Below are 26,426 nucleotides of genomic sequence, written 5' to 3' on the forward strand. Positions count from 1 at the left end.
GTTTTCCAAAAATAACTTGTGCTTACACGGTTTGCATAGGCGTACTTTTAGAGGCTGGATGGCCTTCCAAGCAAAGTAGAAAACAGCGCAATACAATGAAGACAAAGACTAAACAGAATCAGCGCTGTTCAGCGCTGCTTTTGTTTTTTGTTTTGTCCTGTTTGGTCTTTCTTGTCTTCTATTATGTCGCTATTTTCTGCTTGAAGTTCGCATGCTCCAAGAAAAGTTGCAAATACAAATACGATGAGTATAAAGAATGTGCTGCGCCCCTAATACCACAAATCTTTGCTTAAAAAGAACTTGTGTTTGATATGTTAACAATAATAGTTATATAATAATACTAATAAACCCAATGCGCGAGAAAGACTACTCGACTAGGTGCAAACAAGGCAAAATATAAGATACGCAAACCTAAATATCTGCAAAAAAGTGCAGTACTAATTACGGAAAAGAAAACATGCAGTCATTGTTGCCTACATTTAAAATACGCAATTATTAGTGAGCAGCTTCTAGACGTTTTCGATGAGACAAGCATTGGCGCTGTGCTTGTCACATTTATTCTTTGTGATGAAACAAGCGCGATAAGTACAAAGACTCAGAAAGGACACAGGACTTATCGCGCTTGTTTCATCATGAGCCTATACCAACACGCCCAACTGGCAGTCATCCTAAATATTCTTTGTGGTCCGTCCTGGTTTGCGCCGAAGTTTTAACCAAGCATGAAATTGTGTCGGTAACGTATAAAACATGTTGCTTGCAATATTATTACACGCAGAGCACGTATATGTATGGCTGTCCCAGTGTATGCTCGTAGAACTGACTGAATACTTTTTCTGTAATGTTATTTAACACTACTAACCAAATTCTATCTCTGTATATGAGGAATCGCATCAAATTGAGTGCGAATGAAGTTCTCGCTTCTGCCTCTCTTATATATATATATATATGTACATATATGTGCATATATATATATATATATATATATATATATATATATATATATATATATATATATATATATATATATATATATATATCCAGCCCCCCCACTCGCAAATAAATTGGTACGCCATTGGCCGTGCGACCTCTTGATCGTCGGCCCCGTGCTCAGCGCCCACAAAATCGGCTGCAGATGCGCAAGTCATTGTTTAGATACGTTAAATTAAAAACCGAAAGGATCCCTTATGCATTCGCCAAAGATGACTAGAAGGAGAAAGCCATCTTCTTCTTGTGAGTAGTTGTACTGATACTCCCGCGCCCCCCTCCAAAAGCGTTCTGCACCTAACGCGGTTTTGCAAGGCCTCCGTGACCGATCACGGAGGCAATGCAAAGCGACCATGACGTGTGAATACGTCATCATGTGACGTCACGTTATGTGACGTCGTAATGACGCTACGTATTTTGGCGATCTGTGATGTCACGATGAGGTCATATGGTGACACCCTCGCGTAAAGATTATCTGTTGCATCACTCGTGTTGACGCCGCCGACGCGGGACGCCGACGGGCAATCTTCCCATTTGATGAAGTTTCTAGGTTGTTGTTGCTGTTGCCGTGGTAAACGACTCACTTCTCACTGCGCGTTGACTAAACAAGGCGGCTTGGACAGCACGCGCACGAAAGCCTCGAAAGGAATGCTAGACAACTCGTTGGGGCCCGTGTCAAAACTGCCTATTGTAAACAAGGCCTATGGTCGGATAACCCTCAAGAAGTCCGCAGAGGCCCGGAAGACCGAAGTACGGTAGGCGATCGCCTCTGCGATCGCCTCGCCCTTACAATCGGCAAAGTTCTCTGAATCTGGGACACCGGCTGTCCAGCTCATGACGTCCGTGCGGAAAGCGCGCCTATAGGTGCATGTACATTCCCGTTTTAGGAGGAAATGCCCTGGATTTGTAAAGTTGTTTCCGACTATAGAAGGTTGAAAAAAAAGTGAAAGGGAGACTAAGAAGGAAGAAAGATAGGAGGTGGTCCGACCGGAGATGCTGCAGGAATGGTCCATGTGCAAGCATTAGGTTCTGTCAGCATTGTGTTGGCGAAGTTTGTCGGTCGGCGTCCCCTTTACGACCCGTGCAATCTGGCGGCGACGATCACACCTGTCGTCTGCATCTACGGCATCTTTCTGGCGGGGAGATCCGCCCCGCCATTCAGACAGGCTGTCTGATGACAGCACAATCACTGTCATGAACCGCCGCGAAGGAAGCAATCGTTTGTGCGCCAAACGTTAGAGAGCGCTGCAATTACGGTGCTCATAAAGTCACTGGAACGGGAAAAGTACCGCGACCGTCCTGCCCGCCGCCATATTTGGTCCAGCGCGGCCGAAGCTTCGGCGGCACGGTGATTTCACGCGGTGTAACGCATGTTTTACGCATTGCGTGCGCTTTTGCAGCCCCGAATGAAGCATATCGTTGTTCTATAACTGATTAGGAAAGAAACTGCGGCAGTTTTCACTTACCTACATACGCACGCACGCGTACCAGAAATGCGAACTGCGTGGAATTTATGCGCTCGGCTGTCTGCATTTATTAAATGCGAATCATTTCTTAGCAAACTTCTGCAAGTTTGAATGTAGCATGCATGCATGCTTGCATCCATCCATTCATCCATCCGTCCGTCCGTCCGCCCATCCATCCATCCGCACACGACTATGTGCTCTCCTGGCGGTTTCGTTAACGGGATGTATACCAAATTTGGTATGGCATAACATGACTGTATGACGAATATAAACTACAGGTGATAACATGAAAATAATGACACGTACAGCATGATTTACATGCCACGCTCATGGTGCGCTCGCGGCCGCTTCGCTAGCGTGATACACACCAAAATTGATATGGCGTAACAAGAGTGTATGACGGACATAAGTTACTGGTCATAACGGGCAAATCATGGCAGACATACCCTGTAAAACATAATTAACATGACATGGCCTCAGGGCGCTCGCGACCGTTTAGTGAAATGCATATATACCAAAATTGATATGACGAGATATTTCTGTATGACGAACGTTAGTGACAGGTGGTAACATGAAAATCATGACTTGTATGTCATGTACAGCATCACATACTTACCACGCTCATGGTGCGCTCGCGGCCGGTTCGGTAGCTTGATATACACCAAAATCGATATAGCGCGAGGTGACTGTATGACGAACATGAATGGCAGGTGGTAACGGGAATACCATGACATGCATTACATGTACGGCATGGTTTACATTACACTGTTTTTGTGAGCTTCCGGCCGTTTTGTTAACTGGATGTACACCAAATTTGGTATGACATGACGTGGGTACGTGACGAACATATATTACAGGTCATGCATTGTATATACTAGATTCTACATGCATGCATGCATGACAAACATGCGATATATAGTGAACTAGATGTCATGACATGAATGATTTCATCTGCCTCAAAGACGAACAAGGCGATATAGGCAGCTCTTTGCTGGCTGCTTCGCATATTAGATTGATTCCCACAATGCGTGGGATCTGCCGGATTGACACAAAAGGCACAATTATACACTCACGTCAGGCGCTACCAATTTTGGTGCATATCAAGCCAACGAACCGGCCGCGGGTGCACCATAAACATGGCATGTAAATCATGCCTTATACATGACATACGTGCCATTATTTTCATGTTACCACTTGGTATTTATTTTCGTCATACAGTCACGTCACGCAATACCGATTTTGGTGCATATCAAGCCAGCAAACTGGCCGTGAGTGCACCATGTGGTTGGCATGTAAATCATGCCTTACATGACATGCGTGCCATTATTTTCATGTTACCAACTGGTATTTATGTTCTTCATACAGTCAGGTCACGCAATACCGATTTTGGTGCATATCAACTCAGCGAACCGGCCACGAGTGCTCCATGAGCATGGCATGCAAATGATGCCTTACATTACATGCGTGCCATTATTTTCATGGTACACATAGTTATTTATGTTCGTCATTCAGTCACGTCACGCAATACCAATCTGCAGCAGTCAGTTTTCATGGCGCACTGATCGTTATATGTGAGCCCCAAGGCGTCATTTATGCCAAACATAATTATGAGCTGCCCGGCAATGCTATTGTGCATGAACCATCTGCAGCAACCACGCGAAACAAGCTGCACTAGTGCAGAGGAGACGCCAACATTCCCCAAAACAGCATTTGCAAATTCTCAATGAAACGCTCGCCTCACAAAGGCGGGTATCAGTCGTGGGTACAAATTTTTCGCGCCGTATTATGTGCAGCCGCACAGCCCGTCGCTTGGTATCTTTCTTCCCGCTGGAATAGCAGGCCTTTGCCCATTCTGCTCCCGAAAGCGCAGCCGGCGCCGCATCTAGGCCTTCTTCGATGCCTCAACAGGGTTGCGATGAAGTGTCAAAACGATACGGTATATCGTAATGTTCCTGCACGCTTTTCTGAGGCTATAAAAACAATCGCCCTTCAAAGCGCAGTGCGTCGGCAGCCGGGAGACGCTAGCGAGGCGAGCGAGCTGGACCATTTCTGTGGCGAAGCCGCCGAAAGGGCGCGGCGGCGAAGAGAAAAAGAACGCGGTACTTTTCCCGTTCCAGTGACTTTAGGTGCTCAAGCTGGCATATCATGTGGTACTTTTTTTGTATTTCGTGGGCACCCGTTGTAAACAGAAAAACATTATTACTTGATAGGTAGAAAATTAAAAACTGTTCGATTGGACGTTTTGCAAGCCCATGCACAGCTTTCTAATGGAAGTTTTTGCCCGGCATCTTTGCTTAAAAGCTAGTTAATTAACGCTGCGTAAATAAACAATCAAGCAGAACACACAAATAAAGTCATTTACTCCATTGAATAGTCGGCAACATACATTTGGCCGCGTCGTCATAAAGTGCTTCGGCATATTTTTACACTCTGGCTATGGTCAGCGGGATCACCCTGTACAACGCCTTCGGAAATTGAAACTGATGAAACGCATGTTTCATACGCATGCTTTCAATGCCTATCAGTCGAACGCGTTATTCCGCAGAAAATGCAAGTTCAAAAGGTAACTGTGCAGTATAAGAAATGAAGAAAAATTAGTGCTAACTCCAGGTCAGTGTTAATATTCTCGAATATTGTGGAAACGATTTGAATGAATAACCCGGTCAGAAATGCCCGTAGTTTTAATAATACCTCCAGCACAATTCGGTTTCAAAAAAAAAAAAAACGCTCAGTTTACTGGAGCAGAACTAGCTCATACTTAATGGAGCCGCCCTGGGGAGCTATGTAAGGAAGTTGCCAACAGCATAACAAGCATGTGTAAGTTTACTCAATAATTTTATGGAACAATCGCTGTCATGGGTTCCCTTGCCACGTGGGGCGTTCTCCTCTCCACCGTTTTATGCGTATCCTTACGTATTTTACGTATCATGTAGAAATGCTCCCTATATGTGCGCGAATAAATGTGGTTTTCCACCGAAAGCGCGCAACACAAGAAGCTCTCGCGGTAGAGGCCTGTCCTGATATCACCAATAAGCGCAGCAGTAATGTCCTACCTGAGGCCGCGACATCGGCAATGTCCTTCCCCTGTGAGTGGGCCATGAATCCTATGACCGAGAAGATGACGAAGCCAGCGAACATGGAGGTACCACTGTTGATGCAGGAGACGATTAGGGCGTCCCTGCACACAAAAGAAACATTTCAGATTCCCTTCCATGTCTCCTCCTATATATGCCGGAGCCAAACTGACAGGCCCTGCCCAGCATTGCTAGTTGCTTCTTGTAGGCTGCAGAGTGTTATACAACCAAGTTCATCCTTTCGAGTTGCCATTTCTGATAGCCATGCTTTCATTGTTTAAGAATTTCTATATTGCAGGTTAATTTTGTGATTGGTCTCCGCTCCAGTTTTTGAAGGCCTGCTAGGGTGTGCTGATTCGGGGCTCTGTATCCCAGATATTAGTTGGTAAACATTTTCTCAAAACTGAAGGCAAATCCAGATATCCTACTTTGCCAGCATATTGCGAACATTTCAGGCATAGGCATTAACTACAGCCGGATGGTAATTTTTACCAAATAACCTGGCAGTGAGGACCCTATTTATTGAGTCGGCTGTCCTTTCTTTTTTGGTTGGCAAGCTAATGCTGGCGCATGTAGCAGCGACCGCCAATGACGAAAATGCGCTAAGCAGCTGTCCTCACATCCTCCATCTTCCACTTTGATATAAACCAAACGGCTCCTCCATAGCCTTCTGTAGCGTCGAGCAGCAACCTCCCTGCCTCGCCCCTCTTTGTTGCCTCTTCAACCCTTCAGAATCAGTCATCTCGTTGTGCTGGTTTGTTTCAGCATATCTGGAAGATGGGCGAGCTTATTCTACGCCCGTAGAATAAAAACCGGCCCCCATGGGCGTATCTGCTAGGGGGGGGGGGGGGGGGGCAAGTGAAGCTGAGTCTACACCCCCCCCCCCAACTTTTGACTAGGGTCATTGTCGGCTGCATACTGGAAAAACTGAGGCGAAGTTTTCCTTCGCAGAGGAATCAGGTAATTATAGGCTAAAATTTTGTATCTTTCCTGCTGTGAAGGTTGTGCTCCGTGTCTCACGAGCGCGCACTGCACGCTGTCTGCGGTGTGGGCCCCGTATGTGACGCTTTCGCGTCATATGCTCCCGCATTACTGAGCGGGGTTTCTATAACGTTAGAGAACTCGGTCATGATTTTATTCTGTCCTGTGTGACCTGAAAATTACATCACGGGTGACGCAAATATGAGGGGGCACCAGCAAACGTTTTATGGACTGATCAACTGCACTTCATGTTTCAGGAAATTCATTTTCTGTTTTCGAAAACCTATAGAATCGCCGCTGCTCTATATACCAGCCGCTGTGAGTCGATGAGCGTGCAGAAATGCTGCGTGTTTCAGCGGAGCCACCAGAGCTAAATAAGCTTTCCGCATTAGCCCCCGATCGAACTGCTTCGCCTTGCTCATGATGTGGCAGCTTGCAGCGACCGCGGCGGCTTGCAATAAGGCTATAAGTAACGTAGTCCACTCGAGCACAGAGGGAAAGCCCAGCTTTCAACCTTGCCCTGCAACTTGATCGACCGGACCAGGCACACGGCGAGGGTCCACGGTTTTGTGGAATAAGAAGACTGTCCACCTGCGAAGGCTCTGGTGACCTACAGATCCCGGGATGGAATGCCGGCCACGGCGGCTACATTTTCGATGGAGACGAAAGTGCTTGACGCCCCTGTACTTAGATTTGGGCGCACGTTGAAGAACCCTAGGTGGTCGAAATTTGCGAAGCCCTCCACCAATGCGTCCCTCATAATCATATTGGGGTTTCGCACAATGAAACACAATAATAATTATTATTATTACCTTCTAAGGTTGTTGGCTGCTTCTAACAATGCTCATTTTTCTCTCTCGCCGCATGGAATACTTCACAGACTGCTGTACACGCGCACGAGTCTTGCCGAGGTCTTCTTCCTCAGAAAGTCATAATAGTACAGAGTTGTGACATCGAAAAATTGGCACTCGCCTTATTTTTAAGGCTTCTCTTAATCACTTTGCTTTGTCTACCACGTGCTTTGTTTATAAAGTAAAAATTTAGGAAATTACAGGCATAGCACATTCTTCGTACGAGCCGCATTTACAGCGCCGAACTCGGGCTGTAAAATATGCACTTGTAATGCTGAGATGAAAAACATGTGAAATGTGGCGTGCCGCGGGGAAGCATTTTGGGGCGTTTTTGTTTTATAAATTTCATTTACCAGGTTGCAGGCAGCGATCAAAATCTTAAATGTGCAATGCGTGCCGATGATATAAGCTTACCTTTTTTCGTAAAGTTGGAATAGAGGCCGAGTAACAAGAACTGGTGAAGCCTTCGTATAATTTGTGTGAATCAAGATCGCTTAAGATTACCATAATGAAGCTGAGGTGGTATTGTTTCCTTGCCTCGTACAGCTTAAGATACAACTCGGATGGCAAAGTCGACATGGACGGGGCTGACTCTCAAATGAGGATTTATTGCACACTATACTGCGAACGCGTAAGCGCTCACGGTAATTTAGTCTACCAGGTCCATCTGCCATACGGCCGTACTTAGAAAGGAAGAACGTGAAGGTGCGCCAACGTGAGATTAGGAAAGCCTCAGACATAATTCAAAAATAGTCACCGAATAAGAAACCTGGTAGCACACTGCACGAAGCATCAGTGCAAGCCCCCGTTTGATAATGCGGTGGTATGAGACAGGCATGAACAAAAGAGTCATCCTAGGGACCTACCCCAATAACGAAAACAGTACGAAGTGCATCAGTCAGCTCGTCGATCTCCTTAAGCGATAAAGAGATCGAATTCATCATAGTAATGCACTAGTAGTAAACATATTGAGGCACCGTTGAGGTCGCTCTTCTTGCTCCTTGATTTCGCTTGCGCGTGCATCTGCACGTTCCCGTTCATATTGTATAGAATAGGCGCAACTGATAGTGAGCCCAGTCCGCGTGTGCCGTCAAAATTGTATTTTGTGTTGTGCAGGTCCATTCAAGGTGAATCAAGACGATACAGACTGCAGTTCAGGTAAGTTTCTACCGCGAAGAGAGCACTGCGCCTGGATACATACAATGAATCTTCAATGCTGCAAATGCGATTCTTATAAAGAATGCGATACACGTGTAATACCAAACATTTTCACCTTTAAAAAGAAAACTCTTGGTTCACAACTTACTACTACTACTACTACTGCTGCTGCTGCTACTACTACTACTACTACTACTACTACTACTACTACTACTACTACTACTACTACTACTACTACTACTACTAATAATAATAATAATAATAATAACAATAATAATATAATAATAATAATAATAATATTAATAATAATAATAAATATAATAATAATAATAATAATAATACAAACAAAGCGCTAGAGACACTACTGCGACTAAGCGCTAACAAGGCACTATATTGCGTACGCAAACCAGAATGCACGCAAATAGTAAAGTAGAGTACTAATTAAGGAAAATAAAGGTGCAGTCGTTGATGCCTTCATTAAAACGAAGAAAAAGAAATTATTAGTGAACAGCTTTTAGACAGTATGGAGAGCTGGGCGAGTTGGTTTGAGGACATTCTTGGAAACATTTCGGCGCGCGCACAAAAGACGGAAACGAAAGGCGAGAAGACAAACAGGCGCGAACTCACAACTAAGTTTATTGAAGGAAGTACACGAAATATATAACCCAGGGTAGCTCAAGAGCGCATGTGCGTAAAAAGAATCAAACAAACAAACAAGCAAAAAATAAGGAAACATAAGAAAAAACACATCATGACAGTAATATTGCAGAAGTAAGTACATCGTGCAGCAGATTTTAAAAGTCAAGTGCTACTCAAAAAGGTGAACTCCTTGTCAGTTAGTACAATCGATGGGTTGCTTACGCATTTATCAGCACACCTTCTAATGTGGAAAGCTTCAACTATTTCCCGAGTTATCTTGTCTTTATGATAAAACAAAATGTTAGTATCACACCACACAGGATGACATTGGCAGTTCCTGCAATGCTCGGCTAGATGGGAGTTATTACTATTATCCAATGACTTCATATGTTCATTAAGGCGAGTGTTGACGCATCGGCCAGTCTGACCTATATACACCCGACCGCAGGTTAAGGGCAACAAATAAACTGCCCCTATCCTGCACCTCACGAACTTTCCGCTTTCTTTTGAAAGGCAAACACATTTATTCTTCTTGATTTTTTTGTCGAATTTTTGGTCCACCGCACGACAGATACGTTGAATCTTATTAGGTGCACTGAAAACAACCTCTACACCGAACCGATTGGCTATGTGCTTTAGCTGATGGGAAAAACGATGAATGTAAGGTAAAACAACGAAGCGTTTGCGTTGAGTGTCTTTCTTTGTAGAACTATGCTCTGATCTAGCCTTTAAAAACTTAATAATCTTTTCAACAGCTCTGCGTACAACATTGTCTGGGTATGCAGCCATTTTTAGACGGTTGATTTGACTTGAAAATGCTAAACTCATGGTATGAATGCATGACTTCGACAGGGCACTCCTCAGACAAGACACTGCAATTCCATTCTTTACAATTTTGGAATGGCCTGAGCTATAGTTCAGAAGAGATTTTACTGACCGAGGATTATACACCCAGCATGTGTGTCCTGATTGTAGGTGCAGTGTTAAGTCTAGGAACTGCAACTGATTATTTTGGGCAACCTCATGTGTGAACTCGAGACCCATCCCATATTCCCTAAACACCTTCAAAACATTCACAACATTGCTGTTCAAAACATTCACAACATTGCTGCCTTGCACGTCTTTCTCAGAAATAATTAAAAAATCATCGACAAACCGAAAAACCTTTTTAGCCAAACCAAGCAATCCTTTATGAATATTTCTGTCAATTCTGGCCATGAAAATATCGCTAAGAACGGGGGCTACTTTTGAGCCAATGCAGACCCCTGAATTCTGGACAAACATTTCACTTTGCCAACCAACGAATGTAGATTTTAAATAAAAGGACAAGATTTCCAAAAAGTTGGCAACTGATACCCCGCTATCATTCGTAAATTTAACTTCATCATTGTCATCACAGATGCACGACTTGACACTTTTCATTAGTTCCGCGTGGGGAATAGAATAGTACAGGTCTTGTACGTCGACACTGAAGGCATTACAACTACCTGGATTATCGTTGCTTAAATATTTAACGACAACTTCCGAATTTGGTATTACTAGCGGGTCACAAATCTTCAGCGTCGAAAGGTGTTTGTGAAGATAACAAGCTACTTGAAGTTGCCACGTGTTTCTTTCAGACACTATTGCTCTAAACTGTTGATCTGGCTTGTGCGTCTTACAAGAGAAGAATACTTCTAAATGCATGCTTTTTGCTCTTTTGACTGCTGAAGCCAAGCTTTCTAGGTTAAGCGAATTCAGAAAAACCGCAGCTTGTTGCTTGACCTTTTGAGGTTTTACATCAATTTTCTTGAAATTTTTGGTAACGGCTTGATTCGCTTTTTCACCAAAGACACCATCCGGCATTAACACAAAACAGCCCTCTTTATCCGCCGTGACAACGCGCAGTCCTCTAGAGGAAAGATCTGAGGCAACTGAATCCAGTTTTTTGTTAAACCTCCTTACAGTCCCCGTCTTAGTTATTACATCAACGCATTCCGACACACACCTTGAGCGTTCATCCTCGTTGACAAGCCTGGAAATGGCTCTTGAGGCGGCTAGCTTTTCCGGTGGGTTCAAGATTGGTTCCACTGCAAATTTTGGGCCAAGCCGCAGTAGTCCTTCGTCATCTTCCGGCACAAAGTAGTTTCCGAGACGAACTACCCTACCCTCAGCGCTTGGAGCCTTCTTGGCAGTCGGCAGGTGTGGTCGAACGGTGTTCCAGAGAAACTCAGTAGTCCTGTCCGAGGTTTTGCACCAGTCTAGAAACAGGCGTCTGCCAGAGGAGTCGCCACACCGTTCGTGGCAGGTTACGCGCAAGCAATCTTTGTAAAAACGAGCTTGCCTCCATGATTCAGCGGCCACAATTCTGCAGATTCTTCTAGCGTGACCAACCGAAGGTTTCAAGAAGCCACACATTGCTTGAACATCCGCTGGGCACGTCGAATGGCGAACGTGCCAAGAGGCCACTCTTGCCTTGCATACGCACACTGCTATTCTTGAAGCCAGGTCAGCTGGGTTAGCAGGGGGAGGGTTATGACACATAAAAGAGCCCACGGTACTAGAAATGTAATGTAACAGTATGGAGAGCTGGGCGAGTTGGTTTGAGGACATTCTTGGAAACATTTCGGCGCGCGCACAAAAGACGGAAACGAAAGGCGAGAAGACAAACAGGCGCGAACTCACAACTAAGTTTATTGAAGGAAGTACACGAAATATATAACCCAGGGTAGCTCAAGAGCGCATGTGCGTAAAAAGAATCAAACAAACAAACAAGCAAAAAATAAGGAAACATAAGAAAAAACACATCATGACAGTAATATTGCAGAAGTAACTACATCGTGCAGCAGATTTTAAAAGTCAAAGAGTTTCTCTGGAAGAGTTTCTCTGGAACACCGTTCGACCACACCTGCCGACTGCCAAGAAGGCTCCAAGCGCTGAGGGTAGGGTAGTTCGTCTCGGAAACTACTTTGTGCCGGAAGATGACGAAGGACTACTGCGGCTTGGCCCAAAATTTGCAGTGGAACCAATCTTGAACCCACCGGAAAAGCTAGCCGCCTCAAGAGCCATTTCCAGGCTTGTCAACGAGGATGAACGCTCAAGGTGTGTGTCGGAATGCGTTGATGTAATAACTAAGACGGGGACTGTAAGGAGGTTTAACAAAAAACTGGATTCAGTTGCCTCAGATCTTTCCTCTAGAGGACTGCGCGTTGTCACGGCGGATAAAGAGGGCTGTTTTGTGTTAATGCCGGATGGTGTCTTTGGTGAAAAAGCGAATCAAGCCGTTACCAAAAATTTCAAGAAAATTGATGTAAAACCTCAAAAGGTCAAGCAACAAGCTGCGGTTTTTCTGAATTCGCTTAACCTAGAAAGCTTGGCTTCAGCAGTCAAAAGAGCAAAAAGCATGCATTTAGAAGTATTCTTCTCTTGTAAGACGCACAAGCCAGATCAACAGTTTAGAGCAATAGTGTCTGAAAGAAACACGTGGCAACTTCAAGTAGCTTGTTATCTTCACAAACACCTTTCGACGCTGAAGATTTGTGACCCGCTAGTAATACCAAATTCGGAAGTTGTCGTTAAATATTTAAGCAACGATAATCCAGGTAGTTGTAATGCCTTCAGTGTCGACGTACAAGACCTGTACTATTCTATTCCCCACGCGGAACTAATGAAAAGTGTCAAGTCGTGCATCTGTGATGACAATGATGAAGTTAAATTTACGAATGATAGCGGGGTATCAGTTGCCAACTTTTTGGAAATCTTGTCCTTTTATTTAAAATCTACATTCGTTGGTTGGCAAAGTGAAATGTTTGTCCAGAATTCAGGGGTCTGCATTGGCTCAAAAGTAGCCCCCGTTCTTAGCGATATTTTCATGGCCAGAATTGACAGAAATATTCATAAAGGATTGCTTGGTTTGGCTAAAAAGGTTTTTCGGTTTGTCGATGATTTTTTAATTATTTCTGAGAAAGACGTGCAAGGCAGCAATGTTGTGAATGTTTTGAAGGTGTTTAGGGAATATGGGATGGGTCTCAAGTTCACACATGAGGTTGCCCAAAATAATCAGTTGCAGTTCCTAGACTTAACACTGCACCTACAATCAGGACACACATGCTGGGTGTATAATCCTCGGTCAGTAAAATCTCTTCTGAACTATAGCTCAGGCCATTCCAAAATTGTAAAGAATGGAATTGCAGTGTCTTGTCTGAGGAGTGCCCTGTCGAAGTCATGCATTCATACCATGAGTTTAGCATTTTCAAGTCAAATCAACCGTCTAAAAATGGCTGCATACCCAGACAATGTTGTACGCAGAGCTGTTGAAAAGATTATTAAGTTTTTAAAGGCTAGATCAGAGCATAGTTCTACAAAGAAAGACACTCAACGCAAACGCTTCGTTGTTTTACCTTACATTCATCGTTTTTCCCATCAGCTAAAGCACATAGCCAATCGGTTCGGTGTAGAGGTTGTTTTCAGTGCACCTAATAAGATTCAACGTATCTGTCGTGCGGTGGACCAAAAATTCGACAAAAAAATCAAGAAGAATAAATGTGTTTGCCTTTCAAAAGAAAGCGGAAAGTTCGTGAGGTGCAGGATAGGGGCAGTTTATTTGTTGCCCTTAACCTGCGGTCGGGTGTATATAGGTCAGACTGGCCGATGCGTCAACACTCGCCTTAATGAACATATGAAGTCATTGGATAATAGTAATAACTCCCATCTAGCCGAGCATTGCAGGAACTGCCAATGTCATCCTGTGTGGTGTGATACTAACATTTTGTTTTATCATAAAGACAAGATAACTCGGGAAATAGTTGAAGCTTTCCACATTAGAAGGTGTGCTGATAAATGCGTAAGCAACCCATCGATTGTACTAACTGACAAGGAGTTCACCTTTTTGAGTAGCACTTGACTTTTAAAATCTGCTGCACGATGTAGTTACTTCTGCAATATTACTGTCATGATGTGTTTTTTCTTATGTTTCCTTATTTTTTGCTTGTTTGTTTGTTTGATTCTTTTTACGCACATGCGCTCTTGAGCTACCCTGGGTTATATATTTCGTGTACTTCCTTCAATAAACTTAGTTGTGAGTTCGCGCCTGTTTGTCTTCTCGCCTTTCGTTTCCGTCTTTTGTGCGCGCGCCGAAATGTTTCCAAGCTTTTAGACATTATCAAAATTTGCTTGAATTACACAAAACTGTAGGACTGGGACGTCCGCTATTGACATAATTGTTAACATGGATAAAGTTATGTGCTTAGCCATAAAAAGTGTCGCTTGTATATACTATAACACGCATAATTCTGCATGTCTCAGTGTATGCTACGTAAAGCTGACCACTACTGCGTGGCTGCCGAGTCCTCTCAAGCTGTTTGTGTCGCTTCTTTCGTAATCTCAGGCAACACATTTGCAAAGCAAATGCTCTCTCTGTATATATATATATATATATACATATATATATATATATACATACATATATATATATATATATATATATATATATATATATATATATATATATATATATATACATATATATATATATATACACAGAGAACAGCACGAATCATATATGAAAAGGTATAAGCCTCTAAAAAACTGTTTATTTGTCGACGTTTCAATCCGATACGGATCTTCACAAAGACGAAATTTACCAGGCTTCGATGCGTTTTTATATCATCGTCTTCCGAGCCGATAGAAAGAGAAAAAGTAAAAAAAGAAAGAAGACAGACAAGAAAAGAGAAAAGTTAAAGCAAAATAAAAAATGAAGTAAAACATTTCAGGAAAAAGACACGCGAGCACACCCCGTGCACATACTTGCACATGCGAACAACCATTGTTTCCTGGAGGAAAAAAAAGGGAGAAAAATTATCGAAAGAAAACTGTGTGGATATCAACAGATCATCCAGGTGGATACATGGAGTACATTTGTTGTACAAGTACGTTGCGCAAGTGATCTGCGTTGGCCTAGCAGATTACTTGCGCAGATAACTTGCGCAACATACTTGCAAAGCAACGCTATCCTCCTTCCATAGTCAACGACGCCATACGTAACGGGGCAAACCTAGATCGCCAGTAGCCACTTTACCAGCAGAAAGAATTAAAACAAGATGGACGGAAAATCTTGGTGCTAACATTTGGAAGCAACCCCCCTAACGTTAATAAAATTCTAAAGAGACACTATAACATCTTACAACAGAGTAAACGGCTATCAAGGCTTTTCCCTTTCCCTCCGCAAGTCTTTTATAGACGCCCCAAAAACATTAAGGATTATCTTGTGCGTTCGAAAACCAATAAGACACCTATAACTGGGTGTCAGCCATGCGTCAAGGCTCGCTGCAAGGTGTGCAAACACATACAGGAAACCAACGTTACTGAAAGCACACATTCCAATTTCAAATACTCTATTAACTCAAACCTTAACTGTAACAGCTCTAATGTAGTCGACCTTCTAGCGTGCGGAGTATGCAGTATTCACTACATAGGTCAGACAGACACGGCCTTCCGCGCCCGCTTCAATAACCATCGTTCAACTGTTAATTCACTTCCGCATCTGCATCTGTCTCAGCGTATAAACTCCGAAAACCACCTATTTTAATCCATCAAGGCTACACTCTTACAAAGCTGTTTCTCCAGTACAATAGAGTGTGAACAGCACGAATCATACATAATTTAGAAATTTAATACTTTGAAGGCTGGACTAAGTAAAATTACACCATCTCCCACTAAAGGGGACCATGAGGCGATGCGAAGCCGGAACACTTGCACGATCGCGTTCCGTTGGCGTTCGTTGGGCATGCTACCGACCTCGCGTCGTGGAACGCGAAGAGGGACGCTACGCGCGTCGTATCTTCCATCTAGCCTGGCCGTTAATTCTCGGAGGGCGAGCGGGGAGCGCGGTCGACAGGCGGGCGAGAGGGGGGCAGCGTGTGAGAGGAGAAAGAAGCGGAGGGGACGCGCATGCGCTCGAGCTCATCGCGGCGTTGCGCAGGAGAGAATTTCGGCATGTCTAGCCCCCGTTTCAGAGGAAGAGTGGAAAGGGGAGAGGAGAGGGGGAGGGGAGAGGGAAAGTGGAGAGGGGATGGCAGAGGGCGAGTGGAGAGGAGGTGTGTGGAGAGGGTATGCGCATGCGCAGTAAGGGTGGTCACGCCGCACACCACCACCACCGGATTGAGCTCCACCTTAAGATACTTCGCATCTAATAATCCGGGCATACCGTCTTCAATTCGCGCTCTGGAAGATACAAGATAATAATAATCTTAACCGAAGCTCTCTCTCTATCTTTTTTCTCGGATATCGCTGCAGGAGCATGCTGTTGGGCATGCAACATCCTCACGCGCATTCCGAGGGGAGGGGAGGGGAGAAAAAAGAGGGGGCAGCTTTTCCAAGAATCCTCCCTAGAGTAAAACCACTCCTACACTCGAACGACTGAAAGATTCTACCCCCGGTATAAAACCTGAAGGGCATTATCCATTCGCTTCGGAAACATTACCTTGAGCCACAGGCCGGATATCGTGGCCGGCTGTTTTTCATTGAATCTACCTATCCTCTACACTTTTCCCGGACTTCTACTAAGTTTTTTGAGTTGACTCCTTTTTTTAAGCGCTTATCCCTATTGAAGCTTCATCCCCTCACAAGCTTCACGAGCAACTGTGGAGGGGGGGAGCCGAAGAAGTGAGGCGTGACAATGGACTCATGGAATGTACTCACTTATTGTGTCCAAGCTTCGGGAAGAAGTAAGGTGGGAGCAGCCAGAGCATTGGAGCTTGACTATGGACAAGAGGAATGTACTTCACCTGTCCACCTGGACGGTCTCTGTATATCTAAGTTTTATTTCAATAATTTTTTTCCTTTTTGTTTCCTCCAGGAACCTCGTGAACACACCTCGTCGTGTGTTCGCGACTCTTTTTTCTTAAATTTTTTACTTCTTTATTTATTTTGTTTTAACTTTTTCTCTTTTCTGTTCTGTTTTCTTTCTTTTTTTATTGTTTTTCTCTCTCTCTTCTCGGCGTCCGCAAATAAACAGCTTTTTTAGAGGCGTATACCTTTTTCCTATTTATTTTACGGCAACCGAAGACACACTCTTCAAAATCAACGTACTATATATATATATATATATATATATATATATATATATATATATATATATATATGTGTGTGTGTGTGTGTGTGTGTGTGTGTGTGTGTGTGTGTGTGTGTGTGTGTGTGTGTGTGTGTGTGTGTGTGTGACGTAAGGAGGCATGCAGGGATGGCTGGTAGCAGCCAACAAGGACGGAGTGCACCTGCAATGGAATAAAAGTATGGCGTGTGAGCCACGGCACGTCTCTCATTCATAGCGTCACACAAGTCGACAGGGTGAAAACCTGGCCGCCACTTGATCAGCCGCACGTCATCAACGAAGTACTCAGCAAGACGCCCTGACCATACACGCACCATCGAATCACATCCTAGCTGAACACAACGACCAGCATCATGACGGCAACATCAACACTTTGACAACCCACAGTACGCCGGATCAGCGGACGATGGACCCGTAGAGGACTGATTCGACCTCTTCGAACGCCACGCTACCGCTGCATCGTGGACGGAACGGGACATGGTCTCCAACTTTAACGACTACGTTACCGGTGAGGCTTTCAAATTTTACCTCACACGTCTTTCAAAACGACGAATCTTGGAAAAAAAAAATCAAAGAAGAGATGATCGTTCGTTTTAAAGGATACCATGAAGACTCGCCTATTACCCATCAACTCGGGACATTTCAACTTTGTCGTCGCAGTAACAAGCATTTCCTTCGTAGCTACTATCATAGTCAAACGACGACGAGCACGACTTTTGAATTTCCAAGGGACAAGTTAAAGCATTCCTTCACTAAAAGACGTCCAGGTCCTTCACCTGAAAGACCCAGCTTTCCAACAGGTATCCCATGTGCAGAAAAATCGGCCTTTTCTCAGCCGTCACAGCATTATAGCACTCGAGGTGTTACTGACCTACCCGATGCACGTGGTTCCTCACCTCGCATACGAGGCCCACCACTTTCACTTGGCTTTTCGGTTGCTCATAACGTTTACTGCCCGCCTCACAAGCACGCTGCGGTTAGAATGGAGGGGCTGATGCGTCGACAAAGTAATCGACCAAGCCTTTCTCTTCACTCCAATGCGACAGAAGAGCTTATTTCTGTTAGTCCGAGAAGAGACAAAGATTGGGAATCTGGTCAAGCCACGTCTGTTGCAGTATCTTCCAGCGCTCAGTCACAGACGTGTCGAAGCAATCTAGATTCACCATAAAGCACCAGTTCCAACAATGAAAAGAAAAGCGCAGGTGCGACGTCTGATGACACAAGCGTCTTTCAGACAACTAGCTTCGCTGAACGGTTTATCATTACTGAAGCCCCAGATGCACTTGACGTATCGTGTCGCATGCATGGCCCACAATCGAGTATGGCATCACCTCACGTCAAGATTACCGATAAACCTGACGACACACCTCGAAAGATGCTTGCACTCACCCTCAACAAGCTGGATAACCGGCCCGAAGCCAGACCACACCACGACTGTCCAGAGCAGGGTTTTTCTTCGGATGTTCTCAGCTCGACAGCTCCGCAAAGCGACATGCATTCACAATTGATCAAGCCTTCACTGTCGGACAAGCAACGCAACAGCGCACCATGCACCAACTACCGACGGGACACTACATCAACTTGTGAAGCAAATAAAAGTCATATTCAGAAAAGGGCACCACATCAGCGCTTTCCAGAGCAGCATCAGCAAGACCAGCACATGCAAGTCAATCGACATAAGGGACAACAGATACTAGAACAAGAACAACGGCGAAGGAAACCTTCATGGAAAACACAAATCAGAATTAAAGAAGGACGTCGAAAAACAAGCTCTCTTACCCGCAGCCAAAGCCAAAATGAAAGATAAATAGTTTCATCTTGAAAACGCCGACTGCTGCCTTCGTCGACGTCACGACCACGTGACATCTGGTGGAGGTGCTGCTCGTTCATATAGTGGACGCCCCCGTCAAGTCGTGAACCCAGCCCACGTCGCGCAGAACACACCGACACCGTCAGTGACAGTCGAGCCAGCCGGAGACTGAAAGGACTACCCCCCCAATACGGACCCCTACCGGACAAGCCTAGCGCCCCGGCGACGAACACAACGGACACGATCACAGCCGTAGCGTCCGCTGCAGCTGTAGTGATGCAGCCGCCCAGACAGCCGCCGACCTTCCATGGATCACCAAGTGACAACCCCGAAACCTGGCTCGAGACGTTCAAAAGATCTCAACCTTCAACAACTGGGACTTCGAGGACAAGCTGCGCCACGTCTACTTTTACCTTGAAGGCGCAGCAAGGACCTGGTTCGAGAATCGGGAGTCCACTCTCCGAACCTGGGACGTCTTTCGCACCGCTTTCCTGGAGACGTTTGCAAGCGTCGTCCGAAAGGGCCGCAGCCTTACTGGAGACACGGGTGCAGCTTCCAAATGAAAGCTCTTTGCTGAGGAAATGACCCGGCTGTTTCGCCACGCTGACCCTACCATGCCCGAGGACAAGAAAGTCCGCTTCCTAATGCGAGGGGTAAAGCAAGAGCTCTTCGCTGGTCTGATGCGGAACCCCCCTTCGACAGTCCACGAATTCGTCTCAGAAGCGACGGCGATTGAGAAGACGCTGGAAATGCGAACCCGCCAGTATAATCGCCGTTCGATTGAAGACAGCCGAGCTGTTCATGCCCTTGCCTCCGACGACCTGCGTGAAACGATCCGAGCGATCGTTCGGGAGGAACTGCGCAAGCTGTTACCCAGCACCTACACCAGATGTCACGTGGTCGTGACGTCGACGAAGACAGCAGTCGGCGTTTTCAAGATGGAACTGTTTATTTGGCCAGACTTGTGGCCGGGAAACGGAAAGCTAATTTACAGCAATACACACGGTATGCACTGATAGCGGCGAACAGAACGTCGACCGTCGATCAACTGACAAGCGGTGAAGCGCGTGGGTCATTTATACATGTGCCGTCGAATATTCCAGCATTATCGCTGGTTGTCGTGCAAGCTCTAGAATAAACTCGAGTGTTCGTGTCTCGCGCGCAATCTTAACAAAACGATCTACAGTAATCGTGAAGCTTCTCGAACAATGAGGCGCGGTTTGCGCTTAGCGTTGCTGACAGTCTTTGTGGGCGAAAACCGGATACAGCAAAGGTGATAATAGGCAACGCACGCGGCAGTATGCTGGGTGCTCCTCTTCGTTTGACTTAGCATTTCCTACAAAGTGGCTGCTGCATATTCTACCGTACAGCCCGGGTGTCCAATTAGACGCATCGTTGCTGTGGTGCAATGTAGCATCCATAAATTCTCACTCGCAAAGAAAAAAAATACCCCATCTATTCACAAAGGTCACTTTCGTTGTCTTACGAGTGCGATCCACAGTTCTTCCCAAACTACCCGAATGATGGTAAACATAACAAGAGTACACTTCTGGTGTCGTTTCGTATTTTTTTACCTGCTGTGATGAGGTTTATTGGTGTAATGAAGTCGCGACGAAAAGGGATCGTACGCTGACACAGTGCAAGGCTGGCAAACGGCGGCACAGGCTCTCGCGCAATCAGAACGCGGGTCGTTTCTCGTCCTCCTTCACAGGCGCATACTCGGCCGTCCATCTGCTCCACTAAAATACCCCTGGGGTGAAGCGTAGCCATCCTGGCGACTCAGGAAGTACGTAAAATGAGGGGGTCGTAGTAGGGCTTGAGACGGTCGACGTGTACGGTCTCGCGTCCTCGACAGCGCAAATCTGGCGATTGTGTGAGGGGCTCGACGAGGTAGTTCACCGGCGAGGTGGCACGAATGATACGGTAGGGACCATGGTACCGCGCCAGAAGTTTAGAGGAAAGGCCAGGGACGTGGGGGGGTACCCAGAGCCAAACAAGGGAGCCAGGAGAAAACGTAGGGGCTGGGTGATGAACGTCGTCATGTCGCGTCTTTTGTCGACCTTGTGCTTCACCTGTCAGGGAACGAGCCAACTGACGGCAGTCTTCGGCGTATCTGGCGACTTCAGAAACTGGAGTGCACTCAGAGGCATCAGGTCGATACGGGAGTATGGTGTCCAGTGGGTGGGAAGGTTCGCGGCCGTACAAGAGAAAGAACGGGGAAAAGCCGGTAGTCGCTTGCGTCGCGGTGGTGTAAGCGAACGTAACAAAAGGTGGTACAGTGTCCCAGTTGGTATGGTCTGAGGATGTATACATCCTCAACATGTCGCCGAGTGTGCGGTTGAACCGTTCGGTGAGACCATTTGTCTGTGGATGGTAGGCGGTGGATTTCCGGTGAATGATGTTGCATTCAGCGAGGAGGGCTTGGATGACCTCCGACAGGAACACGCGACCCCTATCACTGAGTAGTTCCCGCGGAGCACCGTGGCGTAGAATGAAGCTGCGAAGAATGAAGAGTGCAACTTCGCGGGCGGTCGCTGCCGGGAGAGCTGCAGTCTCAGCGTAGCGCGTCAGATGATCGACGCCGACAATAATCCACCGGTTTCCAGAGCCACTATACGGGACGGGGCCGTAGAGGTCGATACCCACGCGGTCAAATGGGCGAGCCGGGCACGGGAGCGGCTGCAACGTGCCAGTAAGGTGTCGCGGAGGTGTCTTGCTTTGTTGGCATGTAGGGCAAGACTGAACGTATTTCTGCACAAAGCGATACATTCCTCGCCAGTAATATCGCTGACGCAGCCTTTCGTAGGTTTTCAGGGCGCCGTTGTGAGCACTTTGGGGATCCGCGTGGAAATTCAAGCAGATGTCAGAGCGCATATGGCTAGGGACAGCAAGGAGCCACTTCCGACCATCTGGCATGTAGTTGCGGCGGTACAGAATGTTGTCTCGCACGGAAAAGTGGACTGCTTGACGGCGTAGCGCTCTCGTCGAAGGGACAGCAGACGGATCGGTAAGGTAGTCGAGCAACAAGGCAAGGTGTGGGTCTTTACGCTGCTCCGAAAGCATGTCATTGGTGCTGAGTGGTGACAAGGTGGTAACGTGGGGTGACAGAGAAGCCACATCTGGTGTTACTGGCGAGCGGGAGAGTGCATCAGCATCCGCATGCTTGCGGCCGGAACGATATACGACACGAATATCGTATTCCTGCAACCGAAGTGCCCAACGGCCCAGGCGTCCCGACGGGTCTTTCAAGGTGGAAAGCCAACATAGGGCGTGGTGGTCTGTAACCACGTCGAAAGGACGACCGTAAAGATACGGGCGAAACTTCGTCAATGCCCAGATGATCGCCAAGCACTCCTTCTCTGTCACGGAATAGTTTAATCCAGCCTTCTTTAGAGCACGACTTGCATAAGCGACAACGTATTCACCTTGGGTGCCTTTGCGTTGTGCCAAAACAGCGCCAAGACCGACGCCACTTGCATCGGTGTGAATTTCTGTGGGAGCAGTGGGGTCGTAGTGACGAAGGATAGGTGGTGAGGTCAGCAGGCGGCGCAACTGGCGAAATGCGTCATCACATGCAGGTGACCATGCAGATATACCTTTGCTGGTGGCAAGCAGACTCGTCAAAGGTGCGATGATGGACGCGAAGTTACGCACGAAGCGGCGAAAATAGGAGCAGAGGCCGACAAAACTTCTGAGGGCTTTCATCGACGTCGGCTTTGGGAATCCGGCGACGGCTCGAAGCTTATCGGGATCCGGAAGAACGCCGTCTTTGGAGATGACATGTCCCAAGATGGTTAGCTTCCGTGCTGCGAAGTGGCACTTCTTGGTGTTAAGTTGTAGGCCCGCAGAAGTTAGGCACGTGAGAATTTCGTGCAGACGAGCAAGGTGTGTCGGGAAATCTGCTGAGAAGACTACTATGTCGTCCAGGTAACACAAGCAAGTCTTCCACTTGTGGCCGCGAAGGATGGTATCGATCATGCGCTCAAATGGTGCAGGCGCGTTGCAGAGCCCAAATGGCATGACGTTGAACTCATATAGGCCATCGGGCGTTACAAAGGCTGTTTTAGGGCGATCACACTCAGCCATTGGCACCTGCCAATACCCAGAACGCAGATCCAAGGATGTAAAGTACTCGGCGCCTTGCAAACAGTCAAGAGCATCGTCTATTCGCGGTAGCGGGTAGACGTCCTTTTTTGTAATCTTGTTTAAGCGGCGATAGTCGACGCAAAATCGAATGGTGCCATCTTTTTTCTTGACCAATACCACAGGTGATGACCAAGGACTTTGAGAAGGCTGTATGACTCCACGTTGAAGCATGTCATCCACTTGCTCCGTAATGACGCGGCGCTCTTCGGCGGAAACGCGGTAAGGCCGCTGTCGCAGGGGTGAGTGGGAGCCGGTGTCGATAGTATGACTGATAGTCGTGGTGCGGCCTAACAAAGGTTGTTGAAAGTCGAAAGTAGAGATAAACTTGTCAAGGAGAGCAACAAGTTGGCGGCGATGAGAGGGGGAGAGGTTTTCGTCAATGGCGTTGTCGAACGCTGACGAACTTGATGGCTGAGATACAGGAGTGATTGAGGCAGTGTGACAACATGTGGTGTCATCGGGGAGATCAAGATCATCGATGTGGTCGACAGGTTGTACAGATCCTAAAGTTTCACCACGGAGTAAGGCAATGGGGTAGGTGCAGTGGTTTGTAACCAGCATTATGGTTGACCCAGAGGCAATTGTGAGTACGGCAAATGGGAGAACGATGCCCTTGCGTTCAGTAAACACTGGAGATGGCGTAAACACTACCGTGGCGTCAGGTTCAGAAGTACACGAAAGGGTAATAGGGACTGAAGCTTCCGGAGGCAAGGTGGTGTCGGTATCAACGATGAGTTTGCAGGGACGAGGACGGCCGGGCGATGACAAATCACATGTTGGCACAAGGGACACTTCCGCACGGGAACAATGATGATAGCTTCATGACGTGAAAGGAAATCCCAACCCAGGATGAGGTCATGAGAGCAAGATGGCAGAACAAAAAAGTCGACGATGTACATAATGTCTCGGATGACGACGCGCGCCGTACACACAGCTGAGGGATGAATGCGTTGCGCGCTAGCCGTAGACAGCACCATGCCAGAGAGAGACGTTGTCACTTTCTTGAGTCTCCTACAAAAGTTCGCGTTCATCACAGAAACGGCGGCCCCGGTATCTACAAGCGCTAGTGCGGCGACTCCCTCAACAACGACATCAATAACATTGTGCGGCGAAAATGGAGGACTTGAGAATTGCGCACAAGTTGCAGTTCTTGCCTCCGGAACTGCACTGATTAGTTTCCCTCACCAGAAGGTGGTCGACGACGCATAGGCGATGGCGACCGGCGACGAGGAGAAGGGAAACGAGCACTTTCTGAGCGGCGATCCGAGTTGGAGTGCCTCTGTTCAGACGCTGATGTGGTGACATGTTGCGGCGCGTAGGTAGGATTTCCGAAGGATGTGTACGGAGGTGTGGGACGGCGGCGGCAGACGCGCGCAATATGGCCAGCGACTCCACACGCGAAGCAGATAGGGCGGTTGTCATGAGTGCGCCACGCGTCTGATTGACGGAAGAAGTGTGGTGGGGGCCTGTAAACTGGAGGCGAGGCGCAATGGGGTGGTGCCGATAAGGAGCTTGGATGCGGTGGGGGCCGCGCGACCACAGCTGCGTAGCTGAGAGGTGGAGATGGAGCAGGCGGTGCGTAGCCGGCACTCGAGAGGGGGGACGGCATGGAAGTGCACGGGTAAGACCCCGGAACTGCAGGGAGGGCCCCACAAATTTCGGTGCGTATGGCCTGCTGCAGTGTCGGGGGCAGGCTTGCGGTGGGCGCGTCGCTATGAGGCAGCAGGGAGAGCTGTCGGGCCACTTCCTCTCTGATAAAGTCCTTGATCTGGTCTGTAAGGGTGCCCTGGCAAACGTTGCCGTTTGCTACTGCGAAGGCCGAGATCGAATCTGGTGGTGGGAGACTTTGCCGGGCGATGGACCGCTGACGGCGCAATTCGTCAAAGCTCTGGCACAGGCTTACGAGCACTGCCACAGTGGTCGGGCTTTTCGCCAGCAACATCTGGAATGCGCCATCTTCGATACCCTTGAGGATGTGTCTGATCTTCTCGTCTTCCGGCATAGATGGGTTAACCCGCCTGCAGAGGTCCAGCACATCCTCAATGTAACTGGGAAATGTCTCGCCAGGCTGCTGTGCTCGGTGGCGGAGACGCTGGTCAGCGCGGAGCTTGCGCACCTCTGGTCGGCCGAATGCTTCGGTGACGAGAGTCTTGAAGGCTGACCAGTCGGCGATGGCGGATTCACGGTTGGTGAACCAAAGTTTAGCAACGTCAGCCAAGTAAAAGATAACGTAGCCGAGCTTAGAGTCGTCATCCCACTTGTTGCTAGCGCTCACGCGTTCGTACAAGGAGAGCCAGTCTTCGACGTCGTGCTCACCACTTCCGCTGAAGATGGGCGGGTCTCGTTGACGGGAAGAGCCGGGGCATGGGGTCGGGACAGCCGGTGGTGCTGGCTGCGCAGTGACTGCGTCAGTCATGTTGTCCGGTGGTCGCTCGGCCAACTTGCGAGAGCGGAGCTCCAGGTCTGGTTGGGAATCTCAGCAACCTCCACCAAATGTGATGAGGTTTATTGGTGTAATGAAGTCGCGACGAAAAGGGATCGTACGCTGACACAGTGCAAGGCTGGCAAACGGCGGCACAGGCTCTCGCGCAATCAGAACGCGGGTCGTTTCTCGTCCTCCTTCACAGGCGCATACTCGGCCGTCCATCTGCTCCACTACACTGCGTGTATTTTTGGCCCTGGGTACACTAAGTGAAAAGCTCACAAGGAAATATTAGCATCATCGCAATTTTGTATTTATTTTGTGTTTTGTCAAAAAGTCTGCAATAAGGATAGTCAAGTGCATGTCTGGTTAAGACACTGATGGCTAAGACATTCATTTTATGAATGCAGAAAGATTTATGGGCTTCTTTTTTATGTCATTTTCAGCAATACACTTCTGAAAAAGCAGCAATAGCTGATCACCCACCTGTTTGTGCTGAAGACAGTCTATTGTGGGCACGAGTGTTGGCAGGATTTTGTCTTGGGGGGTGCAAGCTGGTGTAACAAGCGGCCGGGTAAGCGGGAGAGCACTGGTGTAGCCTGGGTGAGGCCAAGTGCTGGTTTGTCTTTAGGGGAGGCAAGTGCCTCTTTTGGAACTCCTTGCCAATTGCCACGATTGCGAGAACACTCTACGGTGCCTCACTATACACTATGCGGAACATCTCGTACATCTTACTACATTTGAGCAAGCACTGGGATTGAGGCTGAGTGTTATGCACAATACTGTGAGCAACCTTTCCAATCTCGTGT

General features: G+C 47.1%; 1 protein-coding gene across 1 annotated transcript in view; it reads right to left on the reverse strand.

Moving 5' to 3' along the window:
* LOC119372477 (sodium- and chloride-dependent GABA transporter 1) overlaps nt 1–26,426 on the reverse strand; it is a 1,056,622-nt gene that overhangs the window by 233,962 nt on the left and 796,234 nt on the right. The window contains exon 6 of the mRNA XM_037642952.2: nt 5,504–5,628. Within this exon, the coding sequence (XP_037498880.1) occupies nt 5,504–5,628 (125 nt within the window). The remainder of the gene's footprint in view (nt 1–5,503; nt 5,629–26,426) is intronic.

This window comes from Rhipicephalus sanguineus, chromosome 10 (assembly GCF_013339695.2).
Source record: "Rhipicephalus sanguineus isolate Rsan-2018 chromosome 10, BIME_Rsan_1.4, whole genome shotgun sequence".
Taxonomy (NCBI): Eukaryota; Metazoa; Arthropoda; class Arachnida; order Ixodida; family Ixodidae; genus Rhipicephalus; species Rhipicephalus sanguineus.